The 20427-nt window shown below is 37.3% G+C and overlaps 1 protein-coding gene across 1 annotated transcript; it reads right to left on the reverse strand.

Annotated features, from left to right (window-relative positions):
* Positions 1-16902: 16902 nt before the first annotated feature.
* Positions 16903-18318, reverse strand: LOC308337732 (DDB1- and CUL4-associated factor 12-like protein 2; the record flags this gene model as incomplete). Its single annotated transcript, XM_080795901.1, has 1 exon — positions 16903-18318. Exon 1 carries the CDS (start codon positions 18292-18294, stop codon positions 16903-16905), a length of 1392 nt encoding a protein of 463 aa, XP_080652027.1. The 5' UTR covers positions 18295-18318.
* Positions 18319-20427: the final 2109 nt, after the last annotated feature.

Below are 20427 nucleotides of genomic sequence, written 5' to 3' on the forward strand. Positions count from 1 at the left end.
TGAAATCAGGAACATTGATTCCACCCACTATACTCTTCTTTTTTAAAATAGATTTATCTATTCTAATTCTTTTACTTTTCCATATACATTTTAGAACAACAATAACAAAAACTTACTGGCATTTCATTAGGGATTTTATTAAACCTGCATTTAGTTTTTAACTATTTTGTAAAATGTTAGATCTGCAGTCTTTTTGTAGATAGTCTTAATCAAAATGAAGTTTCTCTCCAGTCCTATTTTTATGTGATTATTTATCATGAATGGGAATTGAATTTTCTCAAATGCTCTTTCTGCATCAATTGATATGATTATGTAATTTTTTTTCTTTAGGCTTTTAATATGATGGGTTGCATTAATTGATTTTTGAATATTTAACCAGCCTTGCATCCCTGAAAAAACTTTAATTATGTGGTCATGGTGAATAATTATTTTTATACATTGTTGAATGCATTTTGCTGATATTTGTTAAGGACTTTTACATCTATATTCATGAGGGATAACGGTATGTACTTTTTTATTCTGATATTTTCTTTGTCTGGCTTTAGTATCAGGATAATACTAGCTCCATAAAATGAATTGGGAATTAGTATTAATTCTTCTTTAATGCATGGTAGATTTCTTCAGTGCAATCATCTGGACCTGAAGACATTTTAGAGGAGTTTTTTAATTAACTAATAATTAAGCTCACTAATAATATGGGATAATTAAATATTAGGTAACTTGTGGTAGTTTCTGTTTTTTTAAGGAATAGGTCTTTTTCACTTAATTCACCAAAGTTATCTGTGTAGAGATGTATGTGGTTATCCCTTATCATTTTTTGATAACTTTAGGGCTGTATTGATCTCCTTTGTTTCATTCCTAAAATGGATGATTTATATCTTTGTTCCTTGTCAGCCTTGCTAAACATTTGCCAATTTTATTAAACTTGTTAAAGAATTAGATCTTTAGGTTCATTGTTTTTCTCTATTGTTTTTCTGGTTTCGGTTCCACTGATTTTTTTTTTTAATCTTTATTATATCCTTCTATTTTATTTGGGCCTATTTTGTTCTTCTTTATGTCAGTTTTTGAGATGAGAACTTAGATTATTGAGTTGAGACTTTTCTTGTTTTCTAATATACACACATTTAGGGTTATTGATTTCCCTCACAGTATGGCTTTAGCTGCTTCCTACAAATTTATAAATTTTGGTAATTTGTAATTTCAATTGCATTCATTTCAACATGCCTTTATTACCTTGAGACTCCTCTTTGACATGTGCATTATTTAAATGTGTGTTGCTTAGTTTCCAAGTGTTTGGATATTTCCATATTGCAATTATTTCTTGATTCCATTATGTTCAGGAATATACTCTGCATGACTTCAACTCTTTATATTTGTTGAATTCTCTTTTTTACCCCAGGATATGGTCTATCTTCTCTATATTTTATGGAGATATGTAAAGAATATGTATTCTGCTGTTGCTGGGTTGAGTGTTTTGTAAATGTCAGTTGGATCCTGTTGGATGATGGTATTGTTGAGCTCTTCTGTGCCTTTGCTTATTTTCTATTTAGATGTTTAATCAAATTCCAAGATAAGGATGTTAAGATAGTACAGATTTGTCTATTCCTTCTTTAAATTCTATCGTTTTTTTTTTTCCCCCTTTAATCTGCAGCTCTTTTGTTTGGTGTATACACATTTAAAGTTTCTATCTCTCCTTTGGTGATTGACTATTTCCTATAATGTCCTTCTCTGTCTTTTGTAATAGTCTTTTTTCTGAAGTTGCATATCTAATATTACTATAGGTATTCTTGCTTTCCTTTGATTAAATTTTTCATTTTATATATTTATATTTATATTTATATTTATATTTATAATCAACCTGTCTATATTGTTACATTTGAAGTGAGTTTCTTGCAGACGTAATAGAGTTGGGACAGAGTTTATAAATCCATCTTGCTAATCTCTGGGTTTAATTGGTGTATTTATACCACATTCATTTAATATAATTATTGATATGTTAGATCTTAACTCTGCCATTTTATTCTTTTGTTTCAAGTCTTTGTTCTCTGTTTTATGTTTCACTCTTTTACTTTCTTTGCCTTTCTATGGGTTATTTAAAGAGGTCTTACAATTCCATGTTGATTTATTTATAGTATTTTTGAATATCAAAAGCTCAAAAACACATGATCTTTTCCCTTGAGGGAATAGTTCTTTTTTTTTTTTTTTTTGAGGGAATAGTTCTAGCAATAGTTCTCAACCTGTATGAACATCAGGATAACCTGTTGATACATAGAAATGATAGATGGATAGATAGATGATAGGTAGATGACAGATATTATGCAGGTTATGTAGCTACATATTATATAACATACATTATATATAATATGCATAACATAAAATATCTACTATCTATACCTAATTAATCTATTTATTTATCTTCCTACACCTGTATAGAGATTCTCATTTTGTGGGACTGAGTTAGGATTGAGGGTGTGATATTTAAAATCTCCACAATTTGATTCTTCTTGTACTTTATAATAGCTTTATTGAGATATAATTCTTATATCATAAAATTCACCACATTAAAATGCACAATTCATTGGGTTATTGTATATTTACAGAATTTTTCAACAATTGGAACTATATTCTACTTTTATGAATTTTTTGGACCTTTCATATAAATAGAATCATAGAATATGTGGTCCCTTGGGACTAGCTTCTTTCAGTTAGCATAATCTTTTCAAGTTTAATTCATGTTGTAGCATATATTATGCTTAATTCTTATTTATTACTGAGTAATATACCACTATATGGGTATACTATAATTTTGTATCCATTTTTCAGTTGATGGGCATTTGGGTTGTTTTTTACCTTATGGCTATTATAAATAATGTTGTTATAAACAATCTTGTACAGATTTTGTGTGGACCCAACGTTTGATTCTGATACCCTACTAAAACTGTGAACCAATAATCTAGGGCAGCACTGTTTAATATAATCTTCTGCAATGATGGAAACAGTATATATCAGCAGGGTCCAAAGTGGTACTGCTGGTGAAATGTGACTCTTAAGTCCTTGAAATACGGGTAGTGTGATCAAGAAACTGTGATAAAATTTTAATTTTATTTTGTTTTAATTAATTTTAATTTTGTTAGCTACATGTCACTAGTATCTTCTATATTGGACAAGCACAGAAGAGAATTAGGTTTAGAAAGATAAGTATTGACAGTAAATATGGATTGGTAAAGAATGAGGCTGTAGGCAGGAATACAAGATTGGAAAATACTGATAAATTCCACTGTAGGAAGAGAGGGTCAAAACTAGGCTGGTAGCAGTGGAGATAACCTGAGGGGAAGGATTCAAAAGACAACTGAGTCTAGACATGAATAATTGATGATTTAGTGGTAATGGAGAGGGAGGAATCTAGGAAGACTAAAGCCCTTCTATATGTCTAAGCCTCACTTTACATTTGTACATAAGTTTGTTAATATTTAGCAAAATATACAAGTTCTGTCTAAATTCTGCCAATGATCAATTAGTTAATATCTGGAATTCATTGACTGAAGAACTGTACTCAGTACAGATCTGAACACAGTAACAGTTATCATTACAATTGTAATGACAATTGTCATGCAAATTACAATTGTAATGATTTTAAAATTGTAATTTTAAAAATTAATTTTTTAAAAATTAATTTTTTAAAATTTAACTAGAAGTTTCAATATTTATTGTTACATGTAAAAATATTCTTACCATACCATGCTTGTGCTATTATTACCTTGAAGAAATAACCAAGGAAGAACCTGTGACTTTTACTTCAGCAAGTAAATTTGTAATCTACAAAGGTCTTCCTATCACTATTGTCCAAAGACAGGCATTCTTCAATCACATATTTGCAAAGCACAACAGAAGCTCAGGTAGCAATTGCATAGTAGCTTCTGTAAATATAGTATTGAATTCACAGTGCATATTTGTTCTTTCAGTTTCCATCATTCTGTTATTTCTTAATGGAAAGAGAATTAGGGGATAGTGTATGCTTCTTTTGACAGTGGCAGCTCTGATAATTAGTAGTGTATTCAATAAGACACATTTTAGGGAAAGTCAATAAAATACACAATTATCCCTTTCCTCATCTCAACCATGTTTTTTTTTTTTTCCAGAACATCTTACAACTGAAAGTTTGTACCCTTATATCAGTCCCTATCTATTTTCATGTTTGTTTGCTTATCAGACTATGCTTCAGCCATAGAATATATTTATAGTACAATGATAAAAACTGATCTAGATGTATGACATGGTCCATTTATATTTATTGAATGACTATGAGATAAAAGTTTATTTTCATGGGTTTTCAGAAGAGTGACATATCTCATTTTTTAACTCAAACTTTTTTAGAATTTTTTACCACACTGAAATTGGCTCCTCTTTCTTTAATTTCTGTTTTATTATTTAAATTCAATTAATTAACATAGAGTATATTATTAGTTTCAGAGATAGAAGTCAGTGATTCATCAGTCTTATTTAATACCCAGTGCTCATTTCATCCTGTGTCCTCCTTAATGCCCATTACCCAATTACCCCATACCTCCACCCCTCTCCCCTCCAGCAGCCCTGTTTGTTTCTTATGATTAAGAGTATCTTAAGGTTTGTCTCCCTCTCTGATTTTTAACTCAAACTTTTAATATTCATTCTGTTTCTTTAATTAGCTGTAGGACATGAGTAAATACATTCACTCTGGTTTAACTTTCATCATCTATAAAACCTGGTTTTATAGATTTCCAGCAAACAATGTTTGTCAGGAAATCTGGGTTCCAGCAAACAAGGATATTCAAATTAAAACAACAATAACAATATATTTTGTCTATCAGATTGGCCAAAATTAAAATATGAAAAAATACCAAGAGTTGGTGAGAATATGAGGTAAAAGGAAATTTGAGACATTGTTTATGATAATATAAATTGACACAGTGTTAGTTTTCTATTGCTGCCTAAGAAATTACCACAAACTGAGCAGCTTAAAACAATCCTCATTTATTTTTATTTTTATTTTTTTTTAGATTTTATTTATTTATTTGACAGACAGAGATCACAAGCAGGCAGAGAAGCAGGCAGAGAGAGAGAGAGGAGGAAGTAGGCTCCCTGTCAAGCAGAGAGCCCCATGCCGGACTCTATCCCAAGATCCTGAGATCATGACCTGAGCTGAAGGCAGAGGCTTAATCCACTGAGCCACCCAGGCGTCCCACAATCCCCATTTATTACCTCACACTTGTGTAGGTTGAAAGTCCAGGTATAACATAACTGGGTTATCTGCTTAGAGTCTTACAAAGATGAAATCAGTATCTTGGCCTGTTCTGTTTGTCTGGAAACTATGGGAAGAATCTGTTTCTAAGCTTGTTCATGTTGTTGGCAGAATTCAGTTCTCTGCACTTGTAGGACTGAAGGTCCCATTTTCTTACTGACTATTGACTAGACGTCACTATCAGCTCCTGAAGGCCACCCTCAGTTCCTAGTCATGTCACTTATCCATCTTCAAAACCAGCAACAGAGAATCTGTCTTTTGTTAAAAACCTCTCACACTTCAATTCTTTTCTCCCAGTTCCTTTCAAGAGTTTTCCTGATTAGGCCAGGCCCACCCCAAGTAATCTTTGTACGTTAAAATCACTGAATTGGGATTTTAATTATATCTTCAAAATTCCTTAACAGCATCATTCAGAATATTGCTTGTATTCTTGGGAAAATGTATGTGTATCTGGGGGCAGGGATCTTCAGGATCATCACACTTCCTCTTATTCCTCTAAGCAAGCTTAGAGTTCTGTTTTGAAGGCATAAAGCAAATTGAAAATGCACACAATCTATGAAACAGCAAATTCACTTCTATATATTTAAAAAAATATAGAGCAGTGAGGTTCCTGGTCAGCTTAGTTGGAAGAGTATGCTCAGTTGGAAAAGACTCTTGATCTTGGGGTTGTGAGTTTGAGCCCCACTTTGGGTGTAGAAATTACTATAAATAAATAAATAAATAAATAAATAGACTTAACAGAATTTACCACATATGTGTACCACAAAATACTTTTTAATATGTGTACTGTAACATAGTTTGAAATCGAGATAACTAGGTAGAACCTGATTGTCCATTGACATAATGTATATACTGTGGTATATTCATATAATAGATGATCCAGTGGTTAAAATAAACTAAACAGATACATACAGATATCATTAAAGATCTAAAATACATGTTAAATGAAAAAAGCAAATTGCTGAAAAAGTTCACACAAAGTTAATAAAAGCCATTGTATATATTATAGATGGAAAAATGCACATGTATGAACTGACCCTCGGTATAGATACGTATCTTTTTAGCATTGATGAACTTGGGCAAATTATTTAATTATTCCTTTGTAAAGTGGTATCTGTAAAATGTGGATTACTGTAAGAATTAAATGAGCAAATCTTTGGAAAGTATTAATAACTGGCACATGCTAAGTATTTAAATATTTGTTAAATAAATATAAATACATAACAGTATAAAACATGAATTGGACAGGTACTTGCTGAACTATTACAGATAGTGTTTACCTATAGGGAGATAAGAAGAGAAGTTATAATGTTTAATGAAGGCTTCTACTTCATCCATGATTTTACTTTCAGCTAATTCTAGATGGTAGAAACATGAATATTTGTTACATTACATGTACATTAAAGTCAGGAACTACATTTAAAATTACCACTAAAAAGTTATCTTGATCTTTAAAAACTTAGTGTTATATGATCTTTAATAGTCTTTATAGACCTACACAATTTTATCGTTCATTAATCCTACTCTTGGTCATGTATTCTGTGGCTACATGCTAATAAGAGATGAACAAATTATCATACGTATTTACCATTTTCTTTTTCTCCATAAGAATTGACCTTAGGGGGAAAAATGAAGATCTTATTTATTTATTTATTTATTTATTTGACAGAGAGATCATAAGTAGGCAAAGAGGGAGGCGGTGGGGGGAAGCAGGCTCCCTGCTGAGCAGAGAGTCTGACCCTGACATCATGACCTGATCTGAAGGCAGAGGCTTAACCCACTGAACCGCCCAGGTGCCCTGACCTTAGGAAAATTTTAATTAGTAGAATAGATTCTGAAAGATAGTTACTTACCCTACTTGATTCCCCTAAGCACTGCATAATGCACAGTATACACTTTGTACCTTGATTTTTTACATTTACCATGTCAGAACTAATTGCTATTATCTGAGTAGCAACTCAAATTGTTGAGATAAGATGAAGGCTTTTTTGTTACATAGCTTTGAAGTTTTGAGATTTTTCTTAATGTTTTAATATTCTCAAACAATGGTAATGCCAAGTTATCATGCATTACTCGATATTCAGTCCAGCAAATTGGGAAAAATACAACAACAATAACGATGCTGTGGGTGACTGCAGTGCTCTGCCATTAGTTTGACTTGTGTCTTTCATTTTGAGACTGGGTGAGTCACCTGTGGAGTTATAAAGTAAAACAAAGGAAATTCAAGATTTTAACATGACATTTCCTTGAGCTCCTTACATTGAAGATAATTTATCTCTGTCTGAATGCAAATTTTTATATATGTGAACACTCAAAGATAGAGACCACGATAAACAGGTATAGCAATAAAATTTCTTTGCAGGTGAAGATGAAATACTGGCTACTACTTATGTATATAGATGTGAAACAGAATCATTATTCTATTGAGATCCTGAAGGTCAATTATATGTCTCTATCTAATGTCCATTTTCAGCAGAAGGTTTTGTTCCTATTATGATGTCTCCGTTCTTTGCTTATGGAAGTTGCTTTTTATAAAGGGAATGATTTAATCCATGATCTCAGTTTCTTATCTTATTCTGTAGATATTTATTTTTCCAGAACAATATTATATTCTCAGGTTGCCAAATTCAAAACAGCTAGATGGGTTGGGGGGATTATTAGTCATTCAGTCGGTAGCTTTACACACATTAGTATAAATCACTGATTTGAATGATTCATCTGTTTATAGCTATATCAACCAGCAATTATATTGTGTGTCAATATTATAACTAATTACTGGATAAAACCTACTGAAAAGCAAGATAAATGAACAAATTTAGGTACTGTATCCCTGGTTTGTTTTGTACACCCAATGCTAAATATGTGTGATATTTAATTGAAGATTCATGCATTGATTATGACCCTTCATAAGTGAAAGTGTCTAGATTTCCAAAGTCCTTTGATTAATAACATGGAGGTATGCAAAACAAATATGCTCCCATGTATTAGTAGTACTCAAGTCCTAATATTGAGAATGTTTCTTCCCTTCTTGTGACTATTGACTCAATATAACTTTTAAAGTTCTGAGCGATTACTTTTCTCCTTACCGCCTATAAATAATAAAATCACATCTCATTTTTGTCAGAGGTTAGATTAATATAATGTAGGACTGGCCTTATTATCAGTAAAGGACATCAGAGTTGGGGACAGATTTGTGTGTTATAGCAATGAGTAAAAATATATTTGAGTTTATTCTAAAGCCAAAACTCTCTTCCCCACTATAATTATAGTTAGGAATGTGGGACTAGGGAAGATTAATGGACATTTAGGCATTAATACTCAAACTAAAATTATGGTCATATAATAAGCGAAGAGATGCTTTGTGGAAAATATGACTATGCCAGAATATTGGGTGTCTCTAGTGTTACAGGTTCTTCAAATCAGCTTCTAGCTATGAATATTATACATATAAATTTTATAATATATTATGTAGAGATTATTATTTTATAATTTATATATTATAATTCTATATTATTATAAACTATTATATGTGTGTGTGTGTATATATATATATGCCACATATATGACGGGAAAGGTTAAAGAACAACACAGATTCTTGAAATTGGTAGGTGCTGAGTCATGTTCTGCATTGGGGTCAGGAACATTTATATCACTACTCTGCAGACACTTAAAATCAGCTGTTTTGAGGAGATGAGAAGGAAAAACTAGAATACTACAGTCCTGTTAAGTGTCAGTGGGACAAAAGTTTCCATGGTCAATTTTGAGATACACTGAATTGTTTATCCTTTCTTGGAGGGAATGCAGTTGATCACTATTGCAATTGTTTTGGCAAAAGGCCTTAATGGACTTCCATATTATATCAAAATGAATTTTTCTCATCTTCAGCTTATTTTAGCTTCTGCTGCATTGAGCACCATTGATCATTCCTGTCTTCTCCTTCTCTTCTCCACTCTAACCAAGCTTTTAAAAGGTATCTTCAAGGACACCTGGTGGCTCAGTCTGTTAAGTGTCTGACTCTTGATTTTAGTTCAGGTCTTGATCTCAGGGTTGTGAGTTAGAGCCTTGTATTGGGCTCCATGCTGGGCATGGAGCCTACTTAAAAGTACATACATACATACACACATACATACATACTAAAAAGAAAAAGATATCTTCGTTGTTTTTTCCCTTCTGTTAACTAAAGAAAATATATTAGACTTCATACATTACTTAAATATATAAAATATGAAGAAAATCTATTATTATACTCTCTATTAGAGACACACAGTTAACCCTTTTGTGTATATTCTTATATATACTGTATATGTCTTCCTCTTATCTTCCTCCTCCTAGTTTTAAACAAAAATTGATTATAATATGCATCTGGCTTGCAATTTGCTTATTTCATCTAACATTATCAACGTTGCTTCTCCATGTCAGTACATAAAAAATAAACTCCAGAATTTTAACAATTGTATAGCATTTCGGTTTTTGGAGAAAAGTCCAACTAGACAAGCTCATCCATGGACAGCCCTCCAGCTATGCTTGCCACTTCAAAAATCATTCCTATTGGGACACCTGAGTGGCTCAGTAGGTTAAGCGTCTGCCTTCCTCTCAAGTCATGATCCAAGAGATCTGGGATAGAGTCCCACATAGGGCTCCCTCAGTGGGTAACCTGCTTCTCCTTCTGCCTGCCACTCCCCCTGCTTGTGCACTCACTCTCTCTCTCTGACAAGTAAATAAAATCTTTTAAAAAAGTCACTCCTGCCAAAATATATGTCAAAATATAACGTGGAAACTTTGTGGGAGATTCTCTGTGAAGACTGGCTTCCATAAAAATGGCAGCATTCTCACAGCTATATCTTAGGCTTGTGGTAACTATCCTCAGCTTTATTTCTCAAAGTGAACCTATCTGTTTTCGGTTTCAAAATCTGATCTGATCTGATAATGGCACTCTTGCTTATAGCCCTAACATGGAGTTATTCAATTTAAATAACCTTACTGTCACTTCTGTAAGATCCTTGCAAGGAGGTGTCTGTCGTTTTGAACTACAGGCTCCACTGAATTGCTGAACTGATTAGTTTTGCTTATGGTCAACATCACCTTTGATCTGGATTACTACAGCAACCTAATAAATGATGCCCTTCCTTCTCTGTCTTTTCCCTACTTCAGTTTAGAGTTTATCTACACAGCATCCAGGTTTCCTTCTAAAACATACATCCCCTGTTCAAAACGTTCCCTGGCTTTTCATTTCATTCAAAATCAAGTCCAAAATTTTTATAACTACGTATAGATCTCTGCATGATATCATCCTGCTTATATCTCTGGCCTTATCCCCTTTATTCCATGCACTCTGCTCCCAAAACACTGGTCTTTCTACTACTCTAACACACACACACACACACACACACACACACACACACCCAGGCAGAGTCCCACCTCAGATTTCTGTACTTGATATTCCCTCCACCAGCACACCCTCATCTCTGATATAGCTGCATGGCTCACTGCATATTTCCTTCAAATATCAGCTCAGATGTTAACTTATTGACCAGGCCCTCACTAACAACTTTATTTAAAATTGCATCTCACCCAGAATTCCCAACCCCTATTCTCTTTTGAAATAGAATAGAAAGGACAGAAATAAGCCCACACGTATATGGCCACTTAATTTATGAGAAAGGAACCAAGAATGTACAATGGGGAAAAGACAGTCTCATCAATAAATGGTTTTGGAAAAACTGGACAGCCACCTGCAGAAGATTGCCACTATCTTACACAATACACAGAAATCTATTCAAAATGGATTAAAGAGTCTGCATCAAACTAAAAAACTCCTACATTGCAAAGTGAAGCCAGCAACAAACTGAAAAGCCAGCCTATGGAATGGGAGAAAATATTTGCAAATCATATGTCTATCTGATAAGGAGTTAATATCCAAAATATATAAAGAACTCATACAACTAAATAACAAAAATTCAATTAAAAAATAGGCAGAGGATCTGAACATAATTTTCCCAAAGAAGACCTATAGATGGCCAAGAGACACATAAAAAGATACACAACATCACTAATAATCAGGCACATAAATGCAATCAAAACCACAATGAGATATCACCTCACACCTGTCAGGATAGCTATTATCTAAAAGACAAAAAATAACAAGTGTTGGCAAGGATGTGGAAAAAAGTGAACCCTTTGCACTGCTGGTGGCAATGTAAATTGGTATAGCCACTATGGAGAACAGTATGGAGGTTCCTCAAATAATTAAAAATAGAATTACCATATGACCCAGCAATTCCACTCCTGAGTATTTATCCAAAAGAAAGAAATCCCCAACTCAGAAAGATATATGCACTCCCATATTCGCTGCAGCTTTATTTATAGTAGGCAAGATATGAAAACAACCTAAGTATTTATCAAGGAATGAAAGGATTTAAAAAATGTGATACACACACACAACTGAATACCACTCAGCCATAAAAAGGAAATCCCACCATTTACAACATGGATGGACCTTCCGGATGTTATGCTAAAGTGAAGTAAGTCAGACAGAGAAAGACAAATACCAAATGACATCACTCATATGTGGAGTCTAAAAAAAAATGTGTTTATAGATACAAAGAATAGACTGGTGGTTGCCAGAGGTGGGGGTTAATTTAAATAGGTGAAGGGAGTCAAAGATACAAACTTCCATTTATAAAACAAGTAAGTCCTGTGGATGTAATGTACAGTATGAGGAATGTAGTTAATAATACTGTATTACACTTCTGAAAGTTGCTAAGAGAGTTAACCTTAAAAGTTTTCATTATAAGAAAGACATTGTGTACTGATGGATGTTAATTAGACATAGTAATCATCTCACAGTATATACAAATATTGAATCATGTTGTACACCTGAAACTAATACAATGTCAATTATATCTCAATAAAAATATTAAAATACAATTGCATCTCCTCCAGAATTCTTATTCTCTATTCTCTTTTACCCAGATTTATTTTATTTATTAGGATTACTAATCATCTGACATATCATACATTTACTAGTTTGTATGTTTATCTCTTTTTTTCTCAATGGACTGCAAACCTTATGAGGGCATGGACCGTTTCTCTTGTTCACCATAGTATCTCTAGCACCTGGAAAAATGCCAGGTATATCGTAAGCATTGAAGAAATATTTGCTGAATAAGTAAATAATTAAAACCAGAAAAGTATTGATGTTTCACATATTCATTTCAAAACTGAACATCTTACTACATTATTTCATTATTACTAAGAAATTTTTCAGTTGAGTCATTTGATGATTTTTTATAGTCATATCATCTGCAAATAGTTATAACTGCTTTATCTTCTCCAATAGTTATACCTTTTATTTTTCTATCTTTTCTAATTTCTGTATCTAGAATTTTTACAATAATAATAAATACTGATGGTGATTTTTAGAATCCTTGTTTTAGAATTCCTTACTTTCATTGGAATTCCTCTGATGTATCATTTAAGAGGATTCTGGTTGAGGTTGGAAACACAACACAAACACAGACACAGACACAGACACACACAGAGACACACACACATACCATATGAAGACTATATATGCTCATACTTTACTAAAGATTTTATCAAGAATTTTAGTAGGGCTTTATTAAATTATTTATTAGAATTTATTAGCATGAGCATGTCTTCTCATTTGACCTGCTAATATGATAGATTACAAAAATAGAGTTCTCAATAATGAACACTGCATTCTAGGAACTAGCTTCACTTTGTTGTGGCATAGTTTCCTTTTAATACACTGGTGGATTATACTCAATTTTTTTAATGATAACTTGCATTTACTTAACTGTATATGTAAATAGGTCTCTTAATTTTGTGTAATTTTAGTCAAGTTTGTTATACTATTATTCTGGTCTCTAATAGAAAAGAGTGAACTTTACTCTTTATGCTCTGAAGCAACTCAAAATTAAATATTCTTTGAAAATATGAAGTAATTTATTTATGATATCACCAGGCCTGTTTATTATATGCTTATAATAAACATGTTTATACTAAACATGCTTATAATAAACATGTTTAAGGTGTGATTTTCTTAGAGGAAATGGCATATCTAATATGCCATTAGGGTTAATGGTCTATTCTGGTTTCATATTTCATCGTGGAAGAAATTTATATCTTCTGATAATTTTTTTCACTCAGATTTTACATTTACCTGCTTAATAAATCAATCTATGCCTGTGATTATTTCTTCTTCCTCTCTTCTAATTCTTTGTATTTGTGCTCTTGTTATTGTGATGCTGAGAAAAGGAGCATCTTCCATTGGATATCTCCTCTGTCCTTTAGTAACCTGGGAAAATTAGCAGACATCTGTGCATGTGGCATTGAGGTGGGGACTCAAAACAGGAGGTAGCTGAAGCGGGTGGTGAAGTGATACTCCACCTCTGTGAGGCTGTCAGGGCTTTAGCAAGGCTGCCAGAGATGCCAATGCCAGCAAGCTGTTTTAAGTGCTGGAGACATCTCAGAGCAGCAGGCTAAGTGATCCAGAAATTATTAAGAAGTTCTGCTTTCTGATGAAGTTCTGACTTTCCAGTCTCCAAGAAGTTACCAACAGTTGATCAATGAAATAGCTTAATTAGTGGACTGATGTGAGGTCCTAGGTAAATATTTAGGGAGGATATCTGGGAGAAAAATTGCCCTTTATGACTGGGGTTAATAATAAAAAATTATTATATTTTTAGTATTAAAAAATATTTTACTGTCTCAGGCTTATGAGGCAATAGCATTTGAGTAAAATAAGCCTTTTCAATTTTATATTCCCTGAACCTTTATTTTTTTTCATTAGTTTTTATGAACCTTGATAAACTTTTCTATTCTGCTTGCTTCCAAAAGGGAGAGTCTCCCAACATTTCATTTCACTCACTTTCCCAGCAGTGAGAAATCTCATTCTGGGGTATATAGTCATCTCTTTGCTGGGTATGTTCTTCTGATGTCAAATAGGCATTTCAAATTCAACAAGTCCCAAAGTGACCTGATCGCCCTCCATATATATCCTCTATGTCTATATCCTTTATATTCGCTTGTTGCCACTATGTATTTACATTCAATCCAGAGCTTTAGAGTCCACCTAAATTCTTTGGCTTTCTTCCATCTTCCACCCTACCAAACACAGTTCATTTTATTTCCCCCGTTTTTCTAATAACTCTTCCCTCTCCACACTTGGTTCACATATCCTAGGTCAGGCTCTCATTATCTCTTTCTAGGATTTTCTTTAATGACATGTGATGCATTGAATGCAAGTGATATGAGGGTGCAATATACCAGAGGATTCTACTAGGTCTAGCTAAGGATCTAAGGAATGTAGTACTTTGTAGCCCATCTCCAAATACATGAGCCTGAACTGTAGGTGTTCTCTGCCTTTGGTTTGACAGTGTTTTTATTATTTGCCCTCATTTCCCCATATTTTTGATCTTTGTTTCAGAATCTACTTGGTATTCTAACCACAAATCTAACCCAGCCAAAGTGGCTTAGAAAGCACCAAGGTCAAGCAGATATCTGATTGTCAAAAAGCGCAGAGTTTGATGAAACATGGTTGGCAAGGGTGTGGTGAAGTAGACGTGCATACATTATTTATGGGGGGTTAAGTTGGTAGGACCTTTTTGGAGGGTAATTTGTCAATGGTCATTAAATATAAAATTGATCCAGCAATTCCATTTCTAGGAATTTATCCTGCAGATGTACTTACACATGTGCATAAAAATGTATGCACCTAAGTAATCACTGCAGAATAGTTTATAGTAATAGAAAATAACAACTAATACACATGCTCATTAAGGGTATAATGAATAAAGCATGTTCCAACTCTATAGGGGAATACTATGCAATTAAAATGAATTAGGTATGGATAAGGTGTGTCTAAGAAATAATCTTTAAAATTTTGTGATAAAAGTGGCACAGATATGTGCAGCACATGCTATAATTTATATAAAAATTGCATACACACATGTGTATATACTTATATATGTATCAACCATCTCTAAATGGATACAGACACAAAATGTACTGCTTGTGATCTATGGGCAAGAGGTCACGGATCCTAGGGTATGAGACTTACTTTTCACTGTACACTCTTTATACAGTATGATTCTTTTGGTCATGCACGTGTATTACTTAATTTAAAAAAAAAACAAAATAAAAATAAAGACCAAGTCTTAATACATGTAGTTTAAAATATTAGGAATATGTGCATATGTAAAATGGTATGCATATATGCCATTACCTTGCATGGGAACATGTGAGGTAGCTATAAGCACAACATGTAATTTTTTCATAAATAAAAAGGTGTGTTAAATCATCTTAAAAACACAAGATACCTAATTTTCCCAACTTATAGCAAGTATATTTTGATAAGGCATTCAAGATGTTATTAACTCTTTTAACCTATGATAGTAGCACAAATTTGCTTTTCAAAAACAAATGTACACAATTAATGTGTGCACAGCTGATGTTTCAGCTTCAGTTTCTCTCCGGGAAGATTCTGACTTTGATAAATATATTCCTAGAAGGACAACTAAAAAAAATAAAGTGTATATATAAGCATCCAAAAACTTTAACCTAGCACTTAATTGCTAAAATACTAAACATGTTTTATTTTTTTCTGCAATACATCACATACTCAAATCCAGATAAAAGAATTATCCATGTATACAATAAAAAAATTGTCAATAATGTCCACATTGAACACAACAGCTGACCTTTCTCTGTAAATGGCTACCTAGATAGTGTTACCTAAACTTTAAAGAAATGTTCACCCCTCAAAAGTACTTCCCTGATTGTTCTGTACTTACAGGACAGTTTTGATTAACTATGGAATTCTGTAGCATAAATGCTACCGAGAAAAGCAGGCCATAATATATAGCAGCTTTAACCAAAAAGGCTGAGGGCCTGGAGATACAGATGCTAAATTTAACTGAATAATCAAAATTGTGATTAATAGGATGAACATCACTGTAAAATTTCTTGTCTAAGAAAACATATTTTTAAATATTTTGTGTACCAAAAATATACAAACAACAAACAGCCAGGTTCCAAAATCCAAATGAAACAGGTGCCAAATGGTGGCATCTAGATCTTGTAATGCATTTTCTAGAGCAGGGCTAAACACCTGCCCTGTTATATATATGATGGGTAGTTCCTCCAACCAATTCAAAAGATACTTTTTAGCACACATTTTCCCCAAATACCATACATACGAAACGTGTACACGACCTGAATATACTGTTGAAATACTGGTAAAAGTGAAGTACTAAATTGTAGTGGGAACCATGTCTACATCAGCCCAAAGAAAAAGCATATGTCAACCACTCAGAGAACACAATTAAGGTTTAGACAAAATTCTTTGTAAGAGAAGGCAAAAAAAGATGGTTGTGTTGGGGGGGGGGGGTGCAGGAAAATCGTAAAGCCAAGTTTTGATTTCCCAAGGATCACTTTCTCTCTCTCTCTCTCTTTCTCATACACTACGGACAGATAAATTGAATTTCCACCTGGAAGACAAACATCACACTGAGTTAAAAAGCACAAACGCAGCATGAGGAAGGAAAGTGAGAGGGGACTGGAAGGTAAATCTGGGCACTTTGAAAACACAGCGGCCATCCTTAGCTCCAGAGGCCTGCGTAGTTCCCATGGAGGCCTGAAGGGAGAGGTCCCCCAGCCACGAAGAGCTTCATCTCCGGCCAGTTGTAGCAGTGGGTGTAGAGCGCGTTGGGAAACTCGCCAATCCCACCAAAGTAGTTCACCCACAAGTCATCGTGGTTGAGCCAGCCTCTGCCACAGGTGAGCTTGAGCTTCCTTCCTGAGGGCCCAGGAGAGGCGTCCGGGCTGGTTGAGGCCCTCTCCTCCAGGAACTTCTGGGCGCGGATGTCATAGAAGAGCAGGGAGCCATGGCCTGTGCCCACGGTGATGATATGCTGGTAGAAACTCAACGAGCGCACACCCGTGCCGCCCTCTCGGGAGCACAGGGGCCGGATATTCTGCTGACGTTGGCGTGGATCTAAGAAGGAGACATGGGACTGGGAGCCCACCGCGTACAGGGACAACTCATCACAGTAGGTCAGGCACACGTTCTCTCGGCAGTAGGGCAGCCTGATGGACAGCAGCCTGGACAGAGTGCTTCGGACTTTCCACAGGTGGAAGTAGCCGTCCAGGGACACCGCTCCCAGCTCCTGGTTCTTGCCGCTGAAGGCCAGAGCCCGCACCTTGCGGTTACTGGGGCTGGTGCTGGACCTGGGGATGGTCTCCATGTCCCTCGGACGGATGTGGGCGTACACAGGGAGACCAGCGTCATTGTGCCAAGCGATGCTGCCATTGAACATGTCGGGATCCATCCGCCACAGCGCCACTGTGCCGTCACGGGAGCCGCTCACAGCCACTGTGTCACTCATCCAGGCGATGGTGAAGATCCAGTCCTTGTGGCCATGGCGGTCGCCCAGGCACACGGGGTCCAGGGTGGGCAGCTGGTAGATAGCCAGGCTGTTGGGATTCTCACCCCCAGTGGCCAGAAGCGTCTTGGAGGGATTCAGCTCGATGGCGTGGATACCGCAGGTCGGCTGAGCCCGGGCCAACCAGGGCCCCCGATCCCGCATCAGGGGGATGCGCGTGATCTGACCCGAGTGCACATCCACCACGAAGAGGGTGTTACACTTGGTGCCACACACCACCTGCCTGGCGTTCAGCCACTGCGACGCGAACACCTTGTTGAGGGTGCCCAGGGCCAGCTCGCGCTCCCTCAACAGCTCGGGCAGCTTCTGCACCGCACACCCTCGCAGCTCGCCCTCTAAGCCCGAGAGCCCGGCGCCATCCCATGCGCCCACCTCGCGGCCCTTCAGGTAGTGGACCAGCGAGCGCCGCGTAGCCGGCCGCTTCTGTTTCTTGGGCAGCAGCGGCCCCTCTGCGTCCGCCGCCGCGGAGATCTGAGACGACGAGCTTGCGGCGCCCGCCTGGATCGCGGGTGCTTTCCGCTTCCTGCTACCTGTTTGCTGCGGGGCCATAGTGGGCGGCGGGCGAGTGGCGGCGGCGGCGCGGCGGCGGCGGCGCGTGGCACCCGTGTCGGCCGTGGCGGCGGCGGGGACCGCGGCGCCTCCGCGTTAGCCGAGAGGTCGGGCTCTCAGGGGCCAGGAGGCGGGCGCGACGGCAGGGCGCGGAGCCTACCGAGTCCCGGGCGCGGCAGCGACGAAAGAGGAGAGGGCGGCGAGGGCGGCGGGCCCGGCGTGGAACGCGGGCCCGAGGGAGCGGGGCGCGGGCGGATCGCGGGCGGATCGCGGGCGGATCGCGGATCGCGAAACGAGTGCAGCGACAAGCACGGCGGCGGCGGCCGGGATCTAGGCGAGGGCGGGAAGTGCGGCCGGCGGGGCGGCGGGAGCGAAGTCTGAGTGGGACGAGGACGATGCTGGGGGACCGAGTGTGAGGGGGCGGAGGCAGCAGGAGGAGCCGGTCTAGAGCAAGCGAGGGGCGCAGGGTAGCACACGCCAGGCTGGGAGGGGTCGGAGAGGGGCGGGAAGTGGGGGGAATGGAGCCCGCGGTGGGGAAACTCACCCAGGGCCAGCGCTCCCGGATCCCCAGCCAGCTCTCGAGGACACATCCTAGTGCGCCTGCCCAGGACCTCTTGCTATCTGACTCCAGGCGTTTCACTATCCTCAGGATAGCAACCAACTAGCCTTCTTAAAATCTGTACTTAAATAAAATCTGAAAGCTAAAATAAAGTCAAGTATGAAGCTGGAAGGAGCTCTAACAATTATACTATATGCACAAACGTGTGCTTAGTGCAATCCTAGGAGATCCTTTGCTGTAATTAGTCTTCGAACTTGGCAAAGAATGGGGATGTTTAGTAGAGGCTGGGAGACCCTCCTCTTAGGTCTGTCCTTGCAGCATACCTGTCTCAGCCCCTCCGTTGGGAATGTGTTATACATTTCAAACAATTTCTTCTGAATTCCCAAATTGAGGTCCCTGAGTTTCCACACCATAATCCCTAAGGGGTGTGTTCCAAATGTAGTTGCCTGGGCTGCATTTCCTGCTGGAGGTAAAGTGAGGACCCTGTGATCCAGGGCAGCCTCGGGAACCTTGAGGACTGCATTGAAGATGCCGGTGGGGGCTGGGGATAAGACAAGGGTGTTCCTCCATGGTTTAGAGTTCTCTTGAACCCCAGAGAGGAACCCTGGAGTGGAGTAGAAGAGATATAGGCGAGGCATACCTCTTTCGCTGCTCCAGGGAGGAAAGAAAGGTTCAGTCCCCACTGTCAGTCCCAGAAGGAATCCCAGGTACCTGGGCATAGGCTTGTCTTGCATGGGATGGCCCCTGGGGCATGGGGGTGGGGGGCGGAATTCATGGATTTCCATAGGCACAGATGGGGAAGAACTTTCCAGAAGGACATAACCACGTAGACACAATTATGAAGTGTGGTTATTCAGATTATCTATTTAGCAGCCTCAGAATTTGGATGCTCCATATCTGGGTTTGCAGCTTCAGAGCAACCAATTTGGCTGGAAAGCCTATATTTAGACATGCTCAATTGCACAGTAGCAGTTATCAGCTCTGCAGACACCCCAGTCTTCCTCCCAAATCTTTGCTGAGTGGGTGCATGTGAGGAGGTGAATTAACTTTTCTGATCAATCAAGGGAGAGCATGGGAGTTACTTTGTTGTTGATTTTCTCCTCCTTCTCCGAGCCCTTTTGCACCCTCACCTCAAATGCAGACTCCAAGAACAAAAACCATAGGCCCTTTGCACCACTGCCATCCAGCTGGTACATACCAATACGGACACCTCCCCCATATTCCTCCCTATGTTTAATGCCCTATCAGAAGGGTGAGGGTGGTGAAGAAGGAGTGGCCTGACAATGAAAAACATGTTGACCGCTTCATAATTAGAACTCTTATTACTAGAGAATAAATGACTACAAATTAATTTAATTTACCATAATGTTTTATTTTTAATTCCGCCTCAGAACAATGGATGTTATATAGTAAGACTTCATGCCATACTTTTTACCATTGTAAAGGCTGAACATTTGGGAGATTGATAGATACAGATAGGTATAGATCGCTAAATATAGATATATTTCAATTGTAAAAGTAAATAATTCTTATAACATTTATTATTTATTGGGAGCCTATTTGTGTCATTGGCT

Source organism: Martes martes (assembly GCF_963455335.1).
Source record: "Martes martes genome assembly, chromosome: X".
Lineage (NCBI taxonomy): Eukaryota > Metazoa > Chordata > Mammalia > Carnivora > Mustelidae > Martes > Martes martes.